Source organism: Trachypithecus francoisi, unplaced genomic scaffold, assembly GCF_009764315.1.
Source record: "Trachypithecus francoisi isolate TF-2019V2 unplaced genomic scaffold, Tfra_2.0 Lachesis_group14, whole genome shotgun sequence".
NCBI classification, from domain to species: Eukaryota; Metazoa; Chordata; class Mammalia; order Primates; family Cercopithecidae; genus Trachypithecus; species Trachypithecus francoisi.
The window spans coordinates 58,706,015-58,726,216 of NW_022681459.1; the positions used below are offsets into that span (position 1 = coordinate 58,706,015).

Here is a 20,202-nt window from a genome sequence, read left to right on the forward strand (position 1 = left end):
GTGCTCCAAATGCTCGGCCTTTCTTGACCCCGTCCTTCCCTTCTCCCACCTCTGCCCTCCCCCAGCTCTGCGAGCTGAAGGAATGAGAGCTCACTGCTCACAGGGAGCAGCCTTCAAGGACCTTCAGGCTCCCTGTCTTCTGTCCCAGACCTCACTGGAGTCATCTTTTTCCGAGGGTGTCTCCCAGCCCCACCTGCTGAAGGCCCCTGTGGCAGGGCCTGCCAAGGTTCCACCTTACCTTCCTCCCATCTCCCTTGCCTGCCATTTCACCCTTGTCCTGGAAGAGGGAAGGGCTCCAGCGGTTCTGATGGCACAATCACAGATACAGTTGTACATCAAAGGAGGCTGTGGACCAGTGCCTTCCAGCCTCAACCAGGCCGGTCCAGACAGCCGTGAAAGGCTCCTCCCAGAGCTGGGCATCAAGGGCCCACTCTCCACTCTGCCTCCTCGGTCTCTTACCAGTTGAAAGGATTTCCTGAAAAGAGCCTCCTAGAGTCTGCCCCAGAGCCCAGGGGACCTCCCCTCCGCTTTGTAGCTAAGTCCCTGTGCTGTGCCGAGGAGCTCTGTGCCTTCTGGGAACATTCAGCTGTGGTCATAAATATAGATGAAGGACCATGAGCTGCCAGCAGGATTCAGAGGCAGGACGCTCCCCCTACCCCTCCTGGAGCCGCCCAGGGATTCTGGACCCCGGATTGGAAACAGGCCCACTCAGGGGCTTCACTCCACGCAGGCTCAGCCCTGGCCCAAGGCCTCAGTGGTTTGGGACACTCTGCGTGTCAGGCTGCACAAATGTTTTCTGTAGGAACTGTCCCCCTGCTAGTTGGACTGATGTGGGGACCCGGACAGGGCTGGAGTTTTTGAGCGCTGTGTGGGGTCTTGCCAGGGCAGGGTGCAGGCCACAGAGCAGCCTTGCTCACTCTCCATGCCCACAGCCTGGCTCTGCTGTTTCTCTTAGCCCAGCATCCAGGACCCAGTCAGCCACCTTTCCTTGGTTGCTTCCGGAACTCTTCTTCTGTTAGAGGCTGCAAGTCCTTCCCCATCTGGGCCCTGCCCTGCCCCTTCCACAAGCCTTTGCTTTCAGAATACCTCCGCCTCCTCCAGGATCCCCGGGCTCAGGTCACATCTCTCCGCTCTTCTCAAAGCAGCTCGTACTTCACCTCTTCCAGGAAGCCTCCCATCTCTGCACTCTGGCCCAGAGCTAGGTGTCCCTGGCAGCTCACGGGTAGTGTGGCACAGAGTAGGTGCTTGGTGTTCATGGAGTGAGTGAGTGAACAGAGACATTTCAGGTAGATTCAGAAGGCAAGAAAAACTTCAGTCTGGACAAGGAGAGGAGGCAGTTCCAGAAGGAAGGTGGCATGCACACACGGGCAGAGGTGCATGGGTGGGGTGTGTTCAGAGAGCAGCTGCAGGAGATTCCTAGAGCATGGCTGAAGAAGTGGGCGGGCTGTGAGAGCCCACTCACAGCTGAAGCCCCCTTCATGCCCAGTGGGAATCAGGACAGCACTCTGCCCTCCGGGACTGGTCCCTTGGCAGTAATGAGCTCCCTGGCACTTGTGTGTGCAAGCACAAACTGTGCCATCCCATTTACCCTCCTGTCACTTGGGCACTCACTCTTGGCCTGACCCGCTGCTAGGAGCAAGGATATAAAGGAGACTCAGATCTGTCCTCACCCCAGGGCAGGGACAGGACAGCCAAGCCCTCTCTGGTCTAGGGCAGAGGCAGGAAGTAGTGAAGGAAGGCAGGCCTGGCCTGGAAGCCGGGGTGGAGTGAATTATGCTGGACACCAGAAAGACTACACAGAGGAGGAGGCTGAGCACCAGGTTTTGGAGAGGTGGGTGTGGAGAGTCCAGGGAGGTTTGTAAGCATCAAAACCTGGGTACCTTTGTCTCACTGCTGTCATCGGGCTTGAAGGGTCTTCAAGAGGAGGAGAGGGAGGGCTTTGGACTCATGGGGCTTCCAGTTCTCCTTCTGCCTCTTTTAGAGCTTTGAGAAAATCTCTCCCCCTCTCCAGGCCTCAGTTTTCTCACCTGAGAATCTGGAATAATAAGAATAATGCCCCCGGCGTGGAGGTGTTGTGTGGATTTATTAAGATAGTGCCTGAGCAGGGGCCTCGCTGCGGTAGTGAGGCTGGCAACCCCGCCCAGCCTCAATGGTCACATCTGTGTGCGGGCTTGGGGGTGGGGTGAGATTCTCACTCGGGGCCAGCCACACAGGACCCATCCGTGCACTGACAGTCAGTTCCTCGGGGCAGAGAAGGAGGAGGGCTGCACACACCACAGGCATTCCAGGAGCACTTCCCAGAGAACATGGTCTGCAATCCCTCAAGCTGTGGGAGCACTTTCCAGGCATGAGGCCTGGACATCGCCCACAGGCCACGGGGCAAGACAGGGGCAGAACTCAGGGAGCCTGACTCCTAGGCATAGGTTCCCCTCTTGCCATGAGGGCACCTCTCATAACAGAGTGTGCCAAATGCTGGGGGACCATGGGGCGGGGTGTGCTGGGCTCAAAGCACCCCTTGGAGAGGGCCAAGGGACTGTTTCTCAGAGTGCCCTGCCAGGCCTGGCCAGGGCCTCCAGGTGAGCCCAGTCTGTCCTGGGCTCGTGGGTGGCATCTCACAGACCCAGCTGCTGCGGCTGGACGCTCTTCAGACCTCAGTGTGGGGCCCACTGGGAGTGCTGGAGACACAGGGGTGCAAGAGCCGTGCGTGGGGCCTCAGGCCCTTCCCTAGAGATGCTGGTCATGGCCTCAGGCCATCCAAGAGATTTGGCAGCCATGATTTCCTCCCCTCCTCGGGGACCAGGGGTGAGGCCTGTTTGGACCACAGTGGGAAAAGGGTGCAGAGGGGCAGCCCCCTCTTCCCGTCTGCTTCATCTCAGGGCTTTATCACTTGGGAGTGGGGACAAGACATGTTTACATGGCCTCTGCATTTGTTTCCCATTATTCATCACACTGGCGAGTCATTGTTCCCTAGTAGAGTAAACAGCCCTGTCCCAAGGCCCAGCCGCCCTGCCAGGTCACTGAGGGTTTGTAGATGGCTTACGTCAACCGCCCTTGGTTTCAAGCTTTCAGTGAGGTGAGGAGCGACCAGGCCAGACGGCTGCAGATGGGTGGCACCGGGGAGCTTACTTGTGACAGGGATGAGGTAGCAGTTTTGCACCGGGAACTCAGCATTTGAGAGTCTGTATCTGTTTGGTTTGCTTTACAGTTGGACTTTTAGTAGAGCTGGGGAAGCCAAGGTACAGAGCAAGGAATCTGAGCACCATGAGAAGAAAGGTAACGACTGTGACATGAGAGGGGTCTGGACTGAGTCCCAGGGACAGCTGCCCACATCCAGGTCTCGTGGTGAAGTGTATGCCAGCACAGTTCTCTACAGGGTCTTATTGGTCCAGAGATGGGACTAACCCCAGGAATGCTGGGCCCTTCCCAGTGCTCCTCGCGGCAAACTGCCCCTGGGGCTGACATGCAGGTGCCCAAGTTGACAGGGACTCCAGCTCGTGTGAGGAGCGGCCAGCTCTTTGCAGCATTAGTCTGAGCACACTCGCTGATGCGGCCAGCTTAGCCTGGGGCCAGAGGCACGTGTTCTGCAGCTAGACCCTAGGGCTGGGTCCCGCCTTCACTCTGGTGTGCTGTGTCACTGTACTCAAGCTACTTCAGCTCCCGGAGCCTCCGTGTCCTCATCTGTAAAATGGGGTCAATAACACGACCTATCACACAGGTAGCTGTGAGGATCGCGTGGGCCTGCGCCTGACACATAATCAACACTCACGGATGTTTGCTGTGTGTCGTTAACAGGATGAGTGGGACACGGGCCCTGGCTTGGTGCTTTTCATGGTCCAGTGTGGGCTGGAGACAGACCCCAGGGGCAGACATGGCTGAGATGTGGAGGGGAGGGAGGCGACCACTCACCACACCTAGAGGCTGCCCCCAGCAATGGTGGCATTGGCCCTGGGCCCCAGGGGGTCCTAAGCAAGGCTTTGTTGAATGGAGAAAGGTGCTGAGAATAGTCCCTCTCCCTCCCCCCCAGACTTCCCCAGGCAGACTGTCGGGTCATGTTGCAATCACCTGGCTCCTCTCAGCGAGGGCCACCTCTCCCATTTTAGCTGTAACCGCTGGTGGCTTTTGTTTTGGTTTTTTGTTTTTGAGACGGAGTCTCGCTCTGTCGCCCAGGCTGCAGTGCAGTGGCCGGATCTCAGCTCACTGCAAGCTCCGCTTCCTGGGTTTACGTCATTCTCCTGCCTCAGCCTCCCGAGTAGCTGGGACTACAGGCGCCCGCCACCTTGCCCGGCTAGTTTTTTGTATTTTTAGTAGAGACGGGGTTTCACCGTGTTAGCCAGGATGGTCTCGATCTCCTGACCTCGTGATCCGCCCGTCTCGGCCTCCCAAAGTGCTGGGATTACAGGCTTGAGCCACCGCTGGTGGCTTTTAAAGTTCAGAGCTCTGCCTGCCTCCTCTGGCTGCCCACACGGCTGACATTTGAGCTTGCCAAAGAATAATGGCCTCGCTGTCGGCCTCAAAGGCAGCCGCTTGGTGTCTTAGGTGGTAAAGTGGTCTGTTGTCCATGAGTCTAAATAGGACCCAGCTCAAATCGCTCCGCAGCTGAGTCCTGTCCCAGTTCAGTGCAGGTCACCGACTCTTTACCTTTTCACATCCTTTTGGTTCCAATAGTAAAAGATGTCTATGTTAGAAAGAAGAGTATCAAAAGCTCAATGCCAAGTGTGTGTGTGTGTGTGTGTGTGTGTGTGTGTGTGTGGTGTGTGTGTGTGTGTGAGTGTCGGGGGCCAGGGATTGGCTAGAAGCAGCCAGTAGCTCACGCTGCCTTTGTGGTTTTATATATTTGCCTATTAAAATGACAATACAGACATGGAACATTAAGGTTTAAGAAGCCCTTCTTCCATTAAACAAACTGACAGAGTAGGGGGTTATGACTCTGGTAATTGAAACATGCTGATCTGTTCAAGCCCAGAACTCCATAAAGACTCTTTTCAGCCAATAGCACCCTTTGTGCCAGCGGCCTCTGGTCAGAAATGAGTGTCGGCCCTGAGGTCTGTCTCTCCCCAAGAGTGGGAAAGACCACCTGGCAGCCTTCTGCAGCCGTCTTGGCAGCCGGAGGTCAGGGCCTTTTCTTAATAAAAACCTCCTCATTCTCAGGGCTTTTGAAATTGGTTGCAGGGCACAGAGCCTTGGGGTATTGCCCTGCGCTCCAGCCTGTTACCGTATTGTGCTGCTGGTGGTAAACCTGAGCGGGGTCAAGAGACAAGGGCTCATGGGGTGTAGTTGGCAAAGCTCCATGTGTTGGGGACAGCTACTGCAGGCTGCTCTGTCTTCCTAGAGAGGAGGGGTCTGGCGACGTCACCGCAAGCTGAGATTTCAGGGTCGGACCACCAGGTTTGAATCCTGCCTCTGCCACTTACCATATGTAGGACTTTAGACAAGTGACTTTGCCTCTCCGCACCTAAGTTTCCTCATCTATAAAATGGACTGATACCTGGATCTGACTTACAGGGTTGCTGTGAGAATTAAAGGAATTAATACAGGTAAGATGCTTAGAACAGTGCTGGGCACTCAGAGAGCACTGTTGAGTTGAAGTGAGCTAGCATCATAGCCACTGAACTCTTTCCGTGAGTCACTCTCAGGAGTACCACTGCGCGGCATCACCATGGAGTCCCACCGTGTACCACTGCAGCACAGCCCGACAGAGGCCCACCGTGTACCACTGCAGCACAGCCGATGGAGGCCCACCGTGTACCACTGCAGCACAGCCCGACAGAGGCCCCCGCACCACTGCAGCACAGCCCGACGGAGGCCCCCGTACCACTGCATCACAGCCCGACGGAGGCCCCCGTACCGCTGCAGCACAGCCCGACGGAGTCCCACGGTGTACCACTGCAGCACAGCCCGACGGAGGCCCCCGTACCGCTGCAGCACAGCCCGACGGAGGCCCCCGTACCACTGCAGCACAGCATGACGGAGGCCCCCATACCACTGCATCACAGCCTGACGGAGGCCCCCGTACCACTGCAGCACAGCATGACAGAGACCCCCGTACCACTACAGCACAGCCCGACGGAGGCCCCCGTACCACTGCAGCACAGCCCGACGGAGGCCCCCGCACCACTGCAGCACAGCCCGACGGAGGCCCCCGTACCACTGCAGCACAGCCCGACGGAGACCCCCGTACCACTGCAGCACAGCCGACGGAGGCCCCCGTACCACTGCAGCACAGCATGACGGAGACCCCCGTACCACTGCAGCACAGCATGACGGAGGCCCCCGTTCCACTGCAGCACAGCCCGATGGAGTCCCACCGTGTACCACTGCAGCACAGCATGACGGAGGCCCCCGCACCACTGCAGCACAGCCCGACGGAGGCCCCCGCACCACTGCAGCACAGCATGACGGAGGCCCCCGTACCGCTGCAGCACAGCCCGACGGAGGCCCCCGTACCGCTGCAGCACAGCCCGACGGAGGCCCCCCGTGTACCGCTGCAGCACAGCCCGACGGAGGCCCCCGTACCGCTGCAGCACAGCCCGACGGAGGCCCCCGTACCGCTGCAGCACAGCCCGACGGAGGCCCCCGTACCGCTGCAGCACAGCCCGACGGAGGCCCCCGTACCGCTGCAGCACAGCCCGACGGAGGCCCCCGTACCGCTGCAGCACAGCCCGACGGAGGCCCCCGTACCGCTGCAGCACAGCCCGACGGAGGCCCCCGTACCGCTGCAGCACAGCCGGACGGAGGCCCCCGTACCGCTGCAGCACAGCCCGCCGGAGGCCCTCGTACCGCTGCAGCACAGCCCGATGGAGGCCACTGTACCACTGTAGCACAGTGTGACGGAGGCCCACTGTAGAGTACCATCATGGTGCATCACCACGGAGTTCCACTGTACCACTATAGCACAGCACAGGGGAGGCCCACTGTAGAGTACCACTGTAGTACAGGGCTGGTGGAGGCCTACTGGAGAGTGCCACCATGGTGCAGGGCTGTGGAGGCCACTGTACAGTATCACCATCATACAGCACCAGGGAGGCCCTCTCTGGAGTCTCTCCCTTCAGAGCCATGTGAGGAAATTCACTGCATCGCTGTCCCGCCAGCCCATTGTGCCCTGCTTCCAACTTAGGTGTGATTTCTGTTCCCATTCTCTTCATCTTCTCACAGATGTGGACGAGTGTCAGGACAATAATGGTGGCTGCCAGCAGATCTGCGTCAACACCATGGGCAGCTACGAGTGTCAGTGCCGCAGTGGCTTCTTCCTTAGTGACAACCAGCACACCTGCATCCACCGCTCCAATGGTGAGTATGGCCTGTGCTGACCAGGCGTGTCCCCCGCCAGGATGGGCAGCCGCCAGAGTCCCCTTCTCCACATCTCAATTCTGGGGCCCTCAAGGTCAAGGCAGGGAATTTTGCTGGTAGTCTGAATGACTGTTTTGCACGTTTGGTATTGGTTCTGCATGGGCCTCCTTCCAGCTCCTTCCCTCTGCCTGCTACACTAGGGCTGCGGGTGTTTCTCGTGTTTATATGTGGGGCCGCAAGTGGCACATGTGACCAGAGGAGCTGTTTTCCTTTCTGGGTTGGGGGCTGTCTGTGGCCGGGAAGAGTGGGGCACCATTCTCCATGGGCTCCTTCTCCAAAAGGGGCTTGAGGCTACCCAGGCTGTGTGCCAACTTCTCTGTCTCCATGAGCCTGACAGCACCAGCGATGCCCTGCTGCATGTTCATTGGGTTTTCCACAAGGAGAGGGTCCTTGTGGTCGGGAGCCTGCTGTTTGGAGGCCAGGCAGGGTAGCAGGCCAGCCTGGGGAGGTGCAGAGGGCCCCAGGAAGACACCCCACCAGCTGGAGCACTAGGTGGCAGACCCAGGCTGAAGTGGAGCCTGGCTGCCAGCCAAGCCCAGCAGGCGAAGGGACTTGGTGTTAGGGCATCAGTGGTCAGATCCTGGAGTTTGGGCTCAGGGCAGCGGGGCTATGAGGTGGCGGCAGAGCTGGCCAGAAAGCCAGGACACATGTGCTTGGAGGAGAGGGGCTTCCAGGCAGAGAACAGCATTTCCTGAGGCACGTCTCTTGCTTAAGATAATGCAAGGTCAGGCATCTTGCGGCAGGGCTGTGTGCCAAAGCAGAGCGTGCTGTGAGGGCAGAGGCAGGAGCCAAGGCTCCCAGGGCCTGGCGCTCATGAGCTGTCAAGGGAATAGATGCAAGGAAGAAGGCCAGGACTGCCCCAGCTCGAGCACACCCCTGTTGCTGACCCTTAATAAGGAGGAGGCACTGGAGGCTGGCGGGCCTCGGGGGCGTTCCTGGGAAGGGCGCGCCTCTCTAGGACACAGCACCTGCAGAAGGCTCAGAGAGGGGCTCACGCTGAGAGATGGGGAACCAAAGGGCATGCACTGGGCTCCAGGCCAGCCGGACCCTGTGTAAATCCAGCTCCTCCCCTCCAAAGCTGGAAGCCCTCCCATGGGCAGCTCTACTGACTGCTCTCCAGCTTCCTCACCCGCAAAATGGGGACGTGGTGTTACCCGGCAGGGCGTTCGGAGATGGAGCAGGACCCTGGGATGAGGTTCCAGCCTCCCGTGGGCAGGCAGGAGGCTGTGAGGTGCAACTCTGCCAGCCCAGGCCGGAGTTCCATTAGAAAACAGTTCCTGAGAAAGTGAAAGCAAAAACATTTAAAAAGTACTCAGGATAGGCCGGGCGCAGTGGCTCAAGCCTGTAATCCCAGCACTTTGGGAGGCCGAGACGGGCGGATCACGAGGTCAGGAGATGGAGACCATCCTGGCTAACACGGTGAAACCCCGTCTCTACTAAAAAACACAAAAACACTAGCCGGGCGAGGTGGTGGACGCCTGTAGTCCCAGCTACTTGGGAGGCTAAGGCAGGAGAATGGCGTAAACCCGGGAGGCGGAGCTTGCAGTGAGCTGAGATCCGGCCACTGCACTCCAGCCTGGGCCACAGAGCGAGACTCCGTCTCAAAAAAAAAAACAAACAAAAGAAGCAGATTTATAGGGACAGAGTGAGCAAGTGTGGGGAGGGGCCTCTGCTTTCATCCGGGGAGGGGAGTTCACAGAGTGACTGCTCTGAGCAGGCTGTAGAGTCCCCGGCCAGGGTGGTGTGAGCCTCCTTTTCAGCCAGGCTGTGTGTGCTCTGTTCCGGCTTTCTCCCCAGCAGGGCTCCAAGTGGAGCTGAGGCCCCTGGTTGAAAGGAGGGTGTGCAGTGGGCGTGTCACACCTACAGCCACACCTGTTAGTTACAGGTTTGGCCTGTAAGCATCTGCTGCACTGAGGAGGTTGCAAATCTTAGCATCCCCCACAGGACCAGGGTTGGGGAGGGGATGATGTGGGAGCAGTGACGGCAGGAGCTGCCTGTGCTGAGCCAGGCACGGGCCTGAGCGCTGCCCAGAGACCAGCTCACCCCACCTTTACCACTGCCCGGGGAGGCTGGGTTGTGATGCTGAGGAAGCCAAAGCCCAACGAAGTTAGGGAAGAGGCGGAGCCAGGATCCGAGCCAGGCACACCAGCAATGGGGCTCGCTTCTCGGGAGGTGATGCGGCACGAGAGGAAAGTCGCAGGTGGTACAGCAGACGGTGCTGGAGCTGATGAGAAAGCCAGATGGGAAGACTGTGGGGAATGTGCCAGGCTGGGCATGTGCAAAGGCCCTGGGGTGGGAATGGGCACAGGAAAAGCAGAACAAAGGGTAGGATGAAGGAGCAGAGTGCGCGAAGCGGGAGGAGCCCGAGGCGGGAAGGTGGGGGCTGGACAACATGGGGCCTGGTGGGCCGTGGCAAGAGTTTGGATTCGGCAGAGGTAGCTGTGGTAAAGTTGGTTGAGCAGAGGTGAGAAGTGATGCTCAGGGGAGAGGGGAGGCCATCTGGGGGAACGCCGACACTTCCAGGGGCTGGCATCACATAAATTGTGCAATGGCTGGTGTTGGGTGGGACCCTGGGCACACATGGCTCACTCCACCCAGATGCCCCAGGCGGCCAGATCCTGATTTTTAAGGAAGCCAGGAATCCAGGTTTAACCAGAATATGGATTTGGGGGCCTCAGTCCCAATCTGCGTTAACCAGCTTGTTGGTCAAGGAAGTGCCTTCTCTCCTTAGGATTTTTGTGTGGCCTCTCCTGATTTTTTAATCTGGGCAATGAAATCAATCTAAAAAACAACAGGTAACTTATCAGATTCCTCTCCAGTGACAAGCTGCAGCATTCCAATGGGTTTCCATGGCTGTGTGGAAATCCTGAAGAGGGCAGAGCAAGTACACAGCACAGTGGCCAGCTGCCCGTGAATGCGCGTGGGGGAGACAGGGACCTGGGGACGGGGCAGGTTGTCTACCTCTCTGAGCCTCAGTCTGTTGTGACAATTTCCCACCATTAGTGTCAACTGCAATAGTGATTGTTATAGCTCAAAATTAGAGCATGTCAGAGGAGCAAAGCCTGAGCTTGTTTTGCACACAAGTGACCTCTGATTCCCATAGCCCCTGGGAGGGCTGATGGAGCCAGAGCCATTTGGCAAATTAGATTCCTCCTATCACCTGACTCTTCCTCATGCCTGTCCAGCTCTCTGGGGCCTACCCCTGAGCAGGGAGAAAAGCACACAGGCTGGTTTTGATTAGATGGAACCAGATGCGTGAGAGGAGTTGGCCCAGGTCAGTCTGGACTCCTGGCTGAGAAACACAGGGCTCAGCCCTTCTGAGTGGCCCCGCTTCCTAGGTGCCAGAGCACACCCCGGCCCATGGAGTGGCTGCGACCCAGGCTAGGCTTGGGAGGACTGGGTTCTCAGCTCCAGCTCTCCACGTGGCCTCTGCACAGTTACTCTTGCCTCTTTGGGCCTTTTCAGTCGTAAAATGGGCCTAGCTTTCAAATTTTCCCCATTCGCAGGAAAATGCTCTGGTCAGTCAAGGGCAGCACCTGTCCTAGGATTAGTGACTGATGCAGGCAGCTTCTTCAGGTCTTTAGAACACAGGCTTGATTTGGGGGGCACACACAGGCTGCTCCTCTGTGCCTACACTGGGCGGGAGGGAGTCAGAGATGTTGGGATCTGGCCAGTTCCCCTCTACTCAGCACTTCCCAGCTCTGGTTCTGGTCCCATGATAGCACCCCCTACCTCCCACTCAGCCCTAGCCCAATAAGCACTGACAACCCCTCCTCTGGCCACAGCCCCAGGGGCCCGCCCGCTGCCCCATCCCACCCTTGTGCCTGGTGTATGCAGAAAGCAGCATCTTCAGGCTCTCTCCCTCTCCCACACTGCTCTTCTTGTCTCTAACTTCTGACGAATTGATGCCATAGGAAGATGTGGCCTCCTGGAGGAACTTTCTCCTTTTCTCTCAGTGTAGAATTCTTTCTTTCAATCTGACCAGAATTGAGCTGGGAGTAGAAAGGGCTCTGGAAGGCCTCAGTCCTGCTAGCTACATGAGCGCGGGTCACTTGTATTTACCTGCTCATTCATTCATTCATTCATTCATGTGCTGGGTACTCTACTAGCCCCTAGGAGCCAAGGCATGGTCCCCTGGGAAGCTTTCAGCATGGAAAGGGGATCACATGCTAAGTAGAGGTCCTAAGCGTTCCTGTACAGTCATGTGCTGAGGGGAAACGCTTTGAGGATTCTGTGGCTTTGGTTTTCTCATCTGAGCAGCAGAGACATTCGTGACGTGGTCTCCTCCTCCACCTGCTGAAATATTGCTATTCCGAGGGTCTAGCACTGACACTGGGCCACACTGGCTGCTGGCAGCTTTAGGTCTGAGATGCCCCGGCCCTCCGTGCAGGAGACTGTCCTGCTGAGCTCTGCTCTGAAGCCTCATCAGACACCCTCTGCGGGCTGGCCTCAGCCTTGGTGGAAGGCACCAGAGTGAGAGGAAATGTCACATGGTCTCCATCGTTGTAGGAAACAGCACAGGCTCACAGCAGGGCTCCAGGCCCAGCGGCCTAGGCTGTGTAACCCCAGCTCCTCCACAGACCATCTCATGACCTTGAGCAAGTCACCTATCTTCTTTGTGCCTCACCTGTAAAATGGAGGCAGTCATAATACCTGCTTCGTAGGGTTAAAAAATATTGAAAAGACAGTTTCAATAAACACGGGCTCTTACTCATGTGATTTGTGACAGACGAGGGAACTGAGGCCCTGAGAGGGCAGGGCCTGGCCCAGGGCCCCACAGCAAGCCAGCCGCAGAGTCAGGACCTGGGAGCTCTTGAAACAAGGCTCTGCTGACATGTGCCAGGTGCTGCACGGGAGCCTGTGCATTCAGCGGAGCGGGAGGGAGAGGATCAAGAGGCCAGCTTTGTCCTTGAGGAACTAGCGAGCTGGTGGTCCTTGCACCTGGATTCATCTATGCACAAGGCACTACGTGCAAAACCTGGGGCCCAACAAGATGGCCATCGTCCCTCATTCATCAGCTGAACACCTGCACCTATTCAGCCTCAGGGCCGCCCTCCAGAGTGCCCAGCCACCCATCCTTCCTGCAGAGGTCTGAGTGGTGTTCCCACTGGGCACAGGTAATCAGGAGTCACAACACAGAGGGAGCACCAGGGCCCTGCTCCTCACCCCGCCCTGTCTACTGACGGCTTCCACACTTAGTCCCCAGTGAGAGCTCGCTGCCCACGGGACAGCCCATTCTGAGCTAAGCCCTCAGGGAAAACTGTTGGGCTCTGCCTCTTCTGTGCCCCAGTGACCACCTCTGTCCCCCGCTCCTTACTGTTGCTGGCAACAAGCTCCAGAAAGTGGTTTTCTGCCTCATGGTGCCTGTGTCCCTGCAGCTTGGGAGCTCCCTGTGGGCAGGGACTATGGTCCCCACATCTCTGAGTCCCACTGCCAACTTGGGCCTTTGGAAAGGACAGAGGGAGGAAGGAAGAGAGGAAGGTGGGAATGGGCAGAGCCAGGATGGGACTGGGAACAAGGCAGGGTGGTGAATGGTTCAGTGTGGACATTGAGGAGCATCGGAACAGCACTCAGCTCACAGGCCCTCGGGTCGTGCTGTTAGATATTGGTCAGTGTGGACTGGTGGACCTTGTGGTTGGGCTGGGCAGGGGGCTGGTCAGTAGGGGTCCTCTGTCGATGAGGGCCCCCATTTGGGAGAAATGAGGCCACATGCAGAGAGCCTGCCGTGCAGCTGCTCTGCTGGGGTTTTATGCAGTGGAACAGGCCGTGGGGCAGCCTGAGGTTCTCCCCGCAAGGACTACATGAGTTTACCCAAGTGCGTTTCACCTTCTGGTTAAAGTTTGGAGTTTGTTTAAACACATGTATAAATACGTGTAGGAAACTGCATTGCCCTCCCTCCACAGGCAGTCCTCTTGGGACTCGAGCCCACTGTTCACAAAGCTCAAGACTTGGCATCAAGAGTGATGGTGGTCCCAGCCAGAGTCAGAGGTGGGGGCCAGCAGTAGGAAAGCTTGGCGTCCAGAATCAGTCCCTTTGTGTATAATGTGATGATGATGATGATGATAGCAAGAGCCGCATCCAATGCATGCTTGCACGTGCCAGGTCCCGCTACCAGGCACTTTCCATGCATTTCCATTCATTGCATCCTTACAGTACCCCATTTTCCAGATCAAGAAACTGAGGCACTGAGAGGTTAGGGAACTGCAAGATTGCCAGTGGCTTAGGGGGATTGGAGGTCTGCCAATCTGGCCCCAGAGCCTGGGCTCCTGCCTGCCTGATAGCGAAGGCAGCAGCAATGGGGAAGGTTCTGGGACCCCTCTCAGTTGTCGGCCCAGGTATGGTGAGACTCAGGCAGGGCCTGAGGTTCAGCAGTGATGCCTTCACAGCTGGTACCACCTGCAGCTCCAGGCACCGAGTATGCCTCTTTAAGCACCGAGAGTTCAAAAGCCATCTTGTGGTAGAAATTTCCTGCAGTGTGGCACGCACTTCCCTTCTCCCTTCACAGGAATAGGCTGAGTCAGCTTGGCCTCTTTTTTCCTACAGTTTAGGGTTCTTGTTATGAACTCAGTTACGCAGACAGAAAACGGTTGCTAATGTTTATCCCCACACTGAATGTCCCCAGACCTCTGGCCCAGAAGTAAACGCTTTTCTTTTGACGCTGCTGTTATTAACTGTCAAGGACCACTGTGTTGCTGTGGGTGTTGCTCTGAAGACTACAGCAGTGTGTTTCCATACACAGACCAGGTAAGAGCCCGTGGGCTTGGGCTTGCTGACAAAGTACGTGAGCTTTAGAGCAGCTGCCAGCCTCTTGGGAACCATTGTCACTCATTTCCCAGTATTTGCTGGATGGCCTCTGGTTCAATTGAACCTAGTTATTTTGCTTATAAAACCCATCCATGAAGCATTTGGGGGATCCGTTCATTTTATCTGTAAGCTTGCAAGGGCAAATACCTAACGATAACTAGAGTCAAAACAATAGGATTTTTAGAACTTTTTATTTTGAAATAATTATAGATTCATAAGAAACTGCAAAAATAGTGAAGAGCGGTCTCAGACACCCTTCACCCAATTTCCCCCAGTGGTGACATCTTACATCACTAGAGTTTAATATCCAAACCAGTAGTGGGACGTGGGTACAGTGTGTGAGTGTGGCTCCTCGCCGTTTATGACATGTGGATCCACATCATGACCACCACAGTCAATAATTCGCATTTAGTTATCATTGAATAATATCCAAAGCAGTATACTTGTGAGAATGAAAAGAGATACTACTATTAATTATGCCAGAGCTGTGGGTATCCACTGGGACTGTCCCAGGCAAAGCAAGACATTGGGTCACCCTAATACTGCTTCATTTAATCCCTTGAACCCTCAGGTGGGTACTAATATCCGTTGTAATTCCTCGACCCTGTGAGCTGAGTACTAGCCGCTCCCATGTTGCAGATGTGGGTCAGAAGCTCACAGAGGCAAACGGTGTGTCCAGTGGTGGCAGGACTGGAACCCGGGTGATCTGGGTTCAAATCATGACCCTCTCCCACAGCTCTCTCTCAGTGTTTAAAGGAATCACAACCATCCCATGGCTTCCCCTTCTTTTTTCAAGTGTGGAAATTGGGTTCTAAGGAGAAGAGGGACCTGCCTGCCCAATATGCTGGTCAGCCTGTGGTCCCTAAATCTATATGTGCCTGGGCAGGGTATGCTGGATGAGGAGCAGAGCCAGGGGCTTGGCCAGCGGGCTGTTCAAGGCAGAGGAAGCTGAGCTCAGGGCTGGAGCCAGTTGGGTATGGAAAGGGGTTGGAGAAGCCCACAAGAGGCCGGGTGTGGTGGCTCATGCCTACAATTCCAGAACTTTGGGAGGCCGAGGTAGGCAGATCACCTGAGGTCAGGAGTTTGAGACCAGCCTGGCCAAGATGGAGAAACCCCATCTCTACAAAAAATACGAAAATTAGCCAGGCATGTGGCACACTCCTCTAATCCCAGCTACTTGGGAGACTGAGGCAGGAGAATTACTTGAACCCGGGAGGCAGAGGTTGCAGTGAGCTGAGATTGCGCCGTGGCGCCCGAGCCTGGATAACAGAGTAAAACTCCATCTCAAAAAAAAAAAAAAGCCTGCAAGAGCAGGTGGCTTCTGAGGTGGTGGCCAACTGATGGAGAGAAGGTGGGTGGTCAGCAGACAGAGGGGCCAGAGTGACTTAGGCAGGATGCTGTTGGGAGGATTAAGGTGGGGGATTGGGTAGCAGCAGGAGTTTCTGGTAGAAAGAGAGGGCAAGGGGCTGGCAGGGTCGTCTGGGCCCAGACCTTGGTAGACAGCAACGGATTGGAGGCAACTGACCTTTAAAAACCACTTCAAGTAGGGCTCTGGAGACAGGGAGCCAGAAACCCTGGAGAGAGGCGCAGGCCTGTTCCCTCACTTTCCCGGAACGATGTCTGGAGCAGAGAGAGTCCTCAGATGCCATCCACCATCCTGTGACATCTGACTGCAGGCAATTCCGCGGCTGTCCCAGGCCCACAGCGCCTGGTGGGATGGGTGCCCATGTCCATCCTGGTGTCTGTTTGTTTCTCTACTCCATGGGCCTCACTGGAGGGTGCTTGAGCCTCTGGCCTGTGCCTGACACTTTTCCTGTGTGGTTGCTTTTGATTCAGTTCCAACCTAGCTGAGACCCGGGGCCACTGCCTCTCCCGTCCCCAGCGCCCTTCTCAACTCCCTTCGCCCTGTCAATCATCCAGCTGCTCCCGCTGCCTGGGTCCCTCCTTCAGGCCAGCCTGTCCTCGCCCCATGGCCAGGGGTCCTCTGACACCGAAGATTCCAGCTTATTCCGGTTGACCAGAGGAGTCGTCGTCCCACCAGCCATGGGAGACAATGGGCCCAGGAGTCTGAAGTCAGGCCCAAAGCTGGCAGAACTCAGAGGCATGGGACCCTGTCTAGCGGGAATTTGGACTATGCCGTGAGAGTGAAGGGTGCCCTGTCGGCCCTGAGGAGAAGGAGAATGAGCCCATTTTAGGAAGATCGCACTTGCCTCAGTTGTACAGGTGAAGCAGGGAGCAGGCCCAGAGAGAGCACTGGAAGCCATCAGGGTCTGGAACCCATATGGGGACAGCAAGGGGAGAGGGCAGGATGGCTGAGGAGGAGGTGACAGGAGGGTGACTGAGGGAGGCGGCAGGAGGGTGGCTGAGGAGGAGGTGACAGGAGGGTGGCCGAGGAGGGAGGTGACAGGAGGATGGCCAAGGAGGAAGGTGGTGGGGATGTGTGAAAGGACGGTGACAGAAGGAGGGCTGATAGGGGAAGTTGGCAGGAGCATGGCTGAGAGAGGAGGTGACAGCATAGCAGGGGGAAGGTAGCAGGAGGATGGGTGAGGGGAAGGGACAGCAGGATGGGTGAGGGGAAGGGACAGCAGGATGGGTGAGGGGAAGGGACAGCAGGATGGGTGAGGGGAAGGTGACAGAAGGATGGGTGAGGGGAAGGGACAGGCGGATGGGTGAGGAGAAGGGACAGGCGGATGGGTGAGGAGAAGGGACAGGCGGATGGGTGAGGAGAAGGGACAGGCGGATGGGTGAGGAGAAGGGACAGGCGGATGGGTGAGGAGAAGGGACAGGCGGATGGGTGAGGGGAAGGTGACAGCAGGATGGGTGAGGGGAAGGTGACAGCAGGATGGGTGAGGGGAAGGTGACAGCAGGATGGGTGAGGGGAAGGGACAGGCGGATGGGTGAGGGGAAGGGGCAGGAGGATGGGTGAGGAGAAGGGGCAGGCGGATGGGTGAGGAGAAGGGACAGGCGGATGGGTGAGGGGAAGGGGACAGCAGGATGGGTGAGGGGAAGGGACAGGCGGATGGGTGAGGGGAAGGGACAGCAGGATGGGTGAGGGGAAGGGACAGCAGGATGGGTGAGGGGAAGGGACAGCAGGATGGGTGAGGGGAAGGGACAGCAGGATGGGTGAGGGGAAGGGACAGCAGGATGGGTGAGGGGAAGGGGCAGGAGGATGGGTGAGGGGAAGGGGCAGGAGGATGGGTGAGGGGAAGGGGCAGGAGGATGGGTGAGGGGAAGGGACAGCAGGATGGGTGAGGAGAAGGGGCAGGAGGATGGGTGAGGGGAAGGGACAGCAGGATGGGTGAGGGGAAGGGGCAGGAGGATGGTGAGGGGACAGTGAGAGGCTTGGTGAGCTGACTCTTGGCAGAGCCCTCTGTCTGTCCCGGGTTTACACTTCAGCGAGGCTTGTTACCCCCGTCACATAGGTGTGGAATATTTTAGCTTCGGTGGCTCTGGACAAGGTGGGGCCTTGTTCTCTTCATAGTGCGGAACCCTGAAAGTCTGGGAGACGTGGGGCTCAAGGCAGGGCCCACCGGTCTCTACTTTGAAAGAGGCAGACAGCGCCGAACCCTGCCCAGCGCCTTGCTCAGCGTCAGATTCAAGGGGTCCGGGAAAGCCTTGTGCAGAGGGCCACTGCCCACCTTCCTCCTCCTGACTGGCTGGCTCAGGCCTGGCCCAGCCTGGGGCTGTGATCAGTTGCAGGTTGGGACACTCATGGAGTTTCAGATCTCCCTAGGGAATTGGGGACATCAGGACTCTTCTGCCATCTGTACTGCACTTTATTGACCACGTGCCCGGGCCCCTGCATTCCACCCCCACGGGTAGTACTTGGAAGCCCCATTTTTGTGCCATGACAGGTCCTTTTGGTCCTTTCGGAACTCACAGGCTGTACAAGGGTCCAACCTGAGGCAGGTCCCGACCAGACAGTGTGTGGAGGGCTGTGACAGAAGCCAGACAGGGGCTGTGGGAGCCCAGGAGGACACGCCCCTGCCCACTCTGTCAGTCAGCAAAAAAGATTGCATCCTACTTCATTCCTGCTTCTATAACAAAAGAGCTGAGACTGGGTAATTTATAAAGATAGAAATTTACTTTTCACAGTTCTGGAGGCTGGGAAGTCCAAGATCAAGACTCTGGCAGATTCACTGTCTAGTGAGAACCGCCGCGATGAGGATTCAGTTTCAGCATCATTTTGGAGGGGACACAATCATTCAGACCATAACACATGCTTACTGTGTGGTGGGCTTAAAAATAAAGGCTTCTTTCCTGCTGGCACTCAGCCCCCTAAGTGGCTGGAGGTGAGGCCCTGCACAGCATACCCACCGAGTAAGCCACTGTCAGAGGCACTGCCAGAGACCAAGCCCACCATGCCGCTGGGCCTGAGCCCCCTGCTTCAAGTCCATAGCCAGAGACCAAGCCCACCCTGCCTCTGGGCCTGAGCCCCCTGCTTCAAGTCCGTAGCCATCTCAGGACTGGCTGGGGGCTCCTTGAGACTTACTTGAGAGTTTTAGGGTACAGGTTTCCTGGGGTTGAGCCAGAGCAGAGACCTAGTGAGTCTCCCCAGCAGCATCTGGGGCAGCCTGTATCTGAAACCCTTGCCCTGAGCCCTCTTTCCCACCCCAGACTCGAGTCCTGGGCCCTCCCACCAGCCTCCTCCTGGCTGGTCCTTGAGCCTCCTCTTGACTCTGTCTTCCACTCTGCCTCTCCCACTCTGGCTTCTCTGTGGCCTGCAGGCTGACTGGATACTGTCCTTTCCCCATACCTGTCTCAGCTCACAGGTGTCTTCAGCAGGCCCAGCTCCACCCTCCCGCAGCTCAGGTATCCTCAGCAGGCCCAGCTCCACCCTCCACAGCTCAGGTATCCTCAGCAGGCTCAGCTCCACCCTCCTGCAGCTCAGGTATCCTCAGCAGGCTCAGCTCCACCCTCCCGCACCTCAGGTATCCTCAGCAGGCCCAGCTCGACCCTCCTGCGGCTTTGTTGTGGTTTCCATACAGGGTCCCCTGATGCTCACAGCCACGCTGTGACATGCTTTGGATGAGTACTAATGTCCCCATCGTGGGAGGGAAAACTGAGCTTCCCTGAGCTGCATCGTGGAGCAGGACTTCAGGATCAGGGGCTGGATTCTGATGCCACAGTCAGTTCTTTTTATCCTGCACCACCCGCTTACAAACTCAAAAGAAACAAAAGCCAATGGACAGAGACCCGCGGGCCCTCATGAGCCGCCTCAGCCACATACGGATAGGCTCCTATCAGTGTGCCTAGCTGTCAGATTCCTGTTGGCTCCTGGGACAGGACTCCTACGGGATCTGAGCCAGGCCTTGACCTGAGGGGCCCTAGCACAGCTCCTGCAGGGCCAGAGACATCCCCTGTCCTGTTCCAGGGTTTTCCATTATCGACTGGGTGCTGGGGCAGCATGGCTAGGGACTTCCTGTTTAAGGAGAGGGGAGATGGCGTGGCTATGCCCCCGAATCCCATCCCAGCCTCAGCACCTGCCTTCTTCAGCCACTCCTTGGAGAAGATCAGCCAGGCAAGGGCGCCAGGCAGGACATGTGGGCTTGCAGGTTCTCCTCGCTCCCCTGCCTGCTGCAGACCAGGTGGACGGGAGAATAAACAGCTCCCTTGCTTACTGGAGAGATTTATGGTGCTACTGGAGGAGGCCTGTCCTGGCCCTGTGCGGTCCGGAATGGCCCTCGAGGCGGGGACAATAAATCCAGCCCATTATTTTTTATGAGCCTCCCACTCCATAAACAACTCTTTTGGCTGGTAAGCCAGCTTCACGCCCCTCTCCTGGCCTGGCCTTGAGTCGGCGCCAGGGGCATCCCCAGCCTGACTTCACATCCGTGGTGTAAATTTCCCCTAAGCTGCAGAACTTTCAAGTCTCCCAGAGTTGCGGGTGCAGGGCAGGGAGAGCTGCAACCCAGAGGGCACTAGGCTAACAGGTAGCTTGCCCAGCCCTGGCGCCCTTCTCTGCCACAAGTCCTGGGGCAAACATTCACGTATTTTATGATAGAATTGTTTATGAGAATTATAATGAGATCGTACGTACAATTCATCGCC

At 57.1% G+C, this 20,202-nt stretch overlaps 1 protein-coding gene across 2 annotated transcripts in view; it reads left to right on the top strand.

Moving 5' to 3' along the window:
* Nucleotides 1–20,202, top strand: part of SCUBE1 (signal peptide, CUB domain and EGF like domain containing 1) — a 147,078-nt gene that overhangs the window by 48,845 nt on the left and 78,031 nt on the right. For both annotated transcript variants that reach the window (XM_033233693.1, XM_033233694.1), the window contains exon 4: nt 7,153–7,287. In XM_033233693.1, coding sequence (XP_033089584.1) covers nt 7,153–7,287 — 135 coding nt within the window. The remainder of the gene's footprint in view (nt 1–7,152; nt 7,288–20,202) is intronic.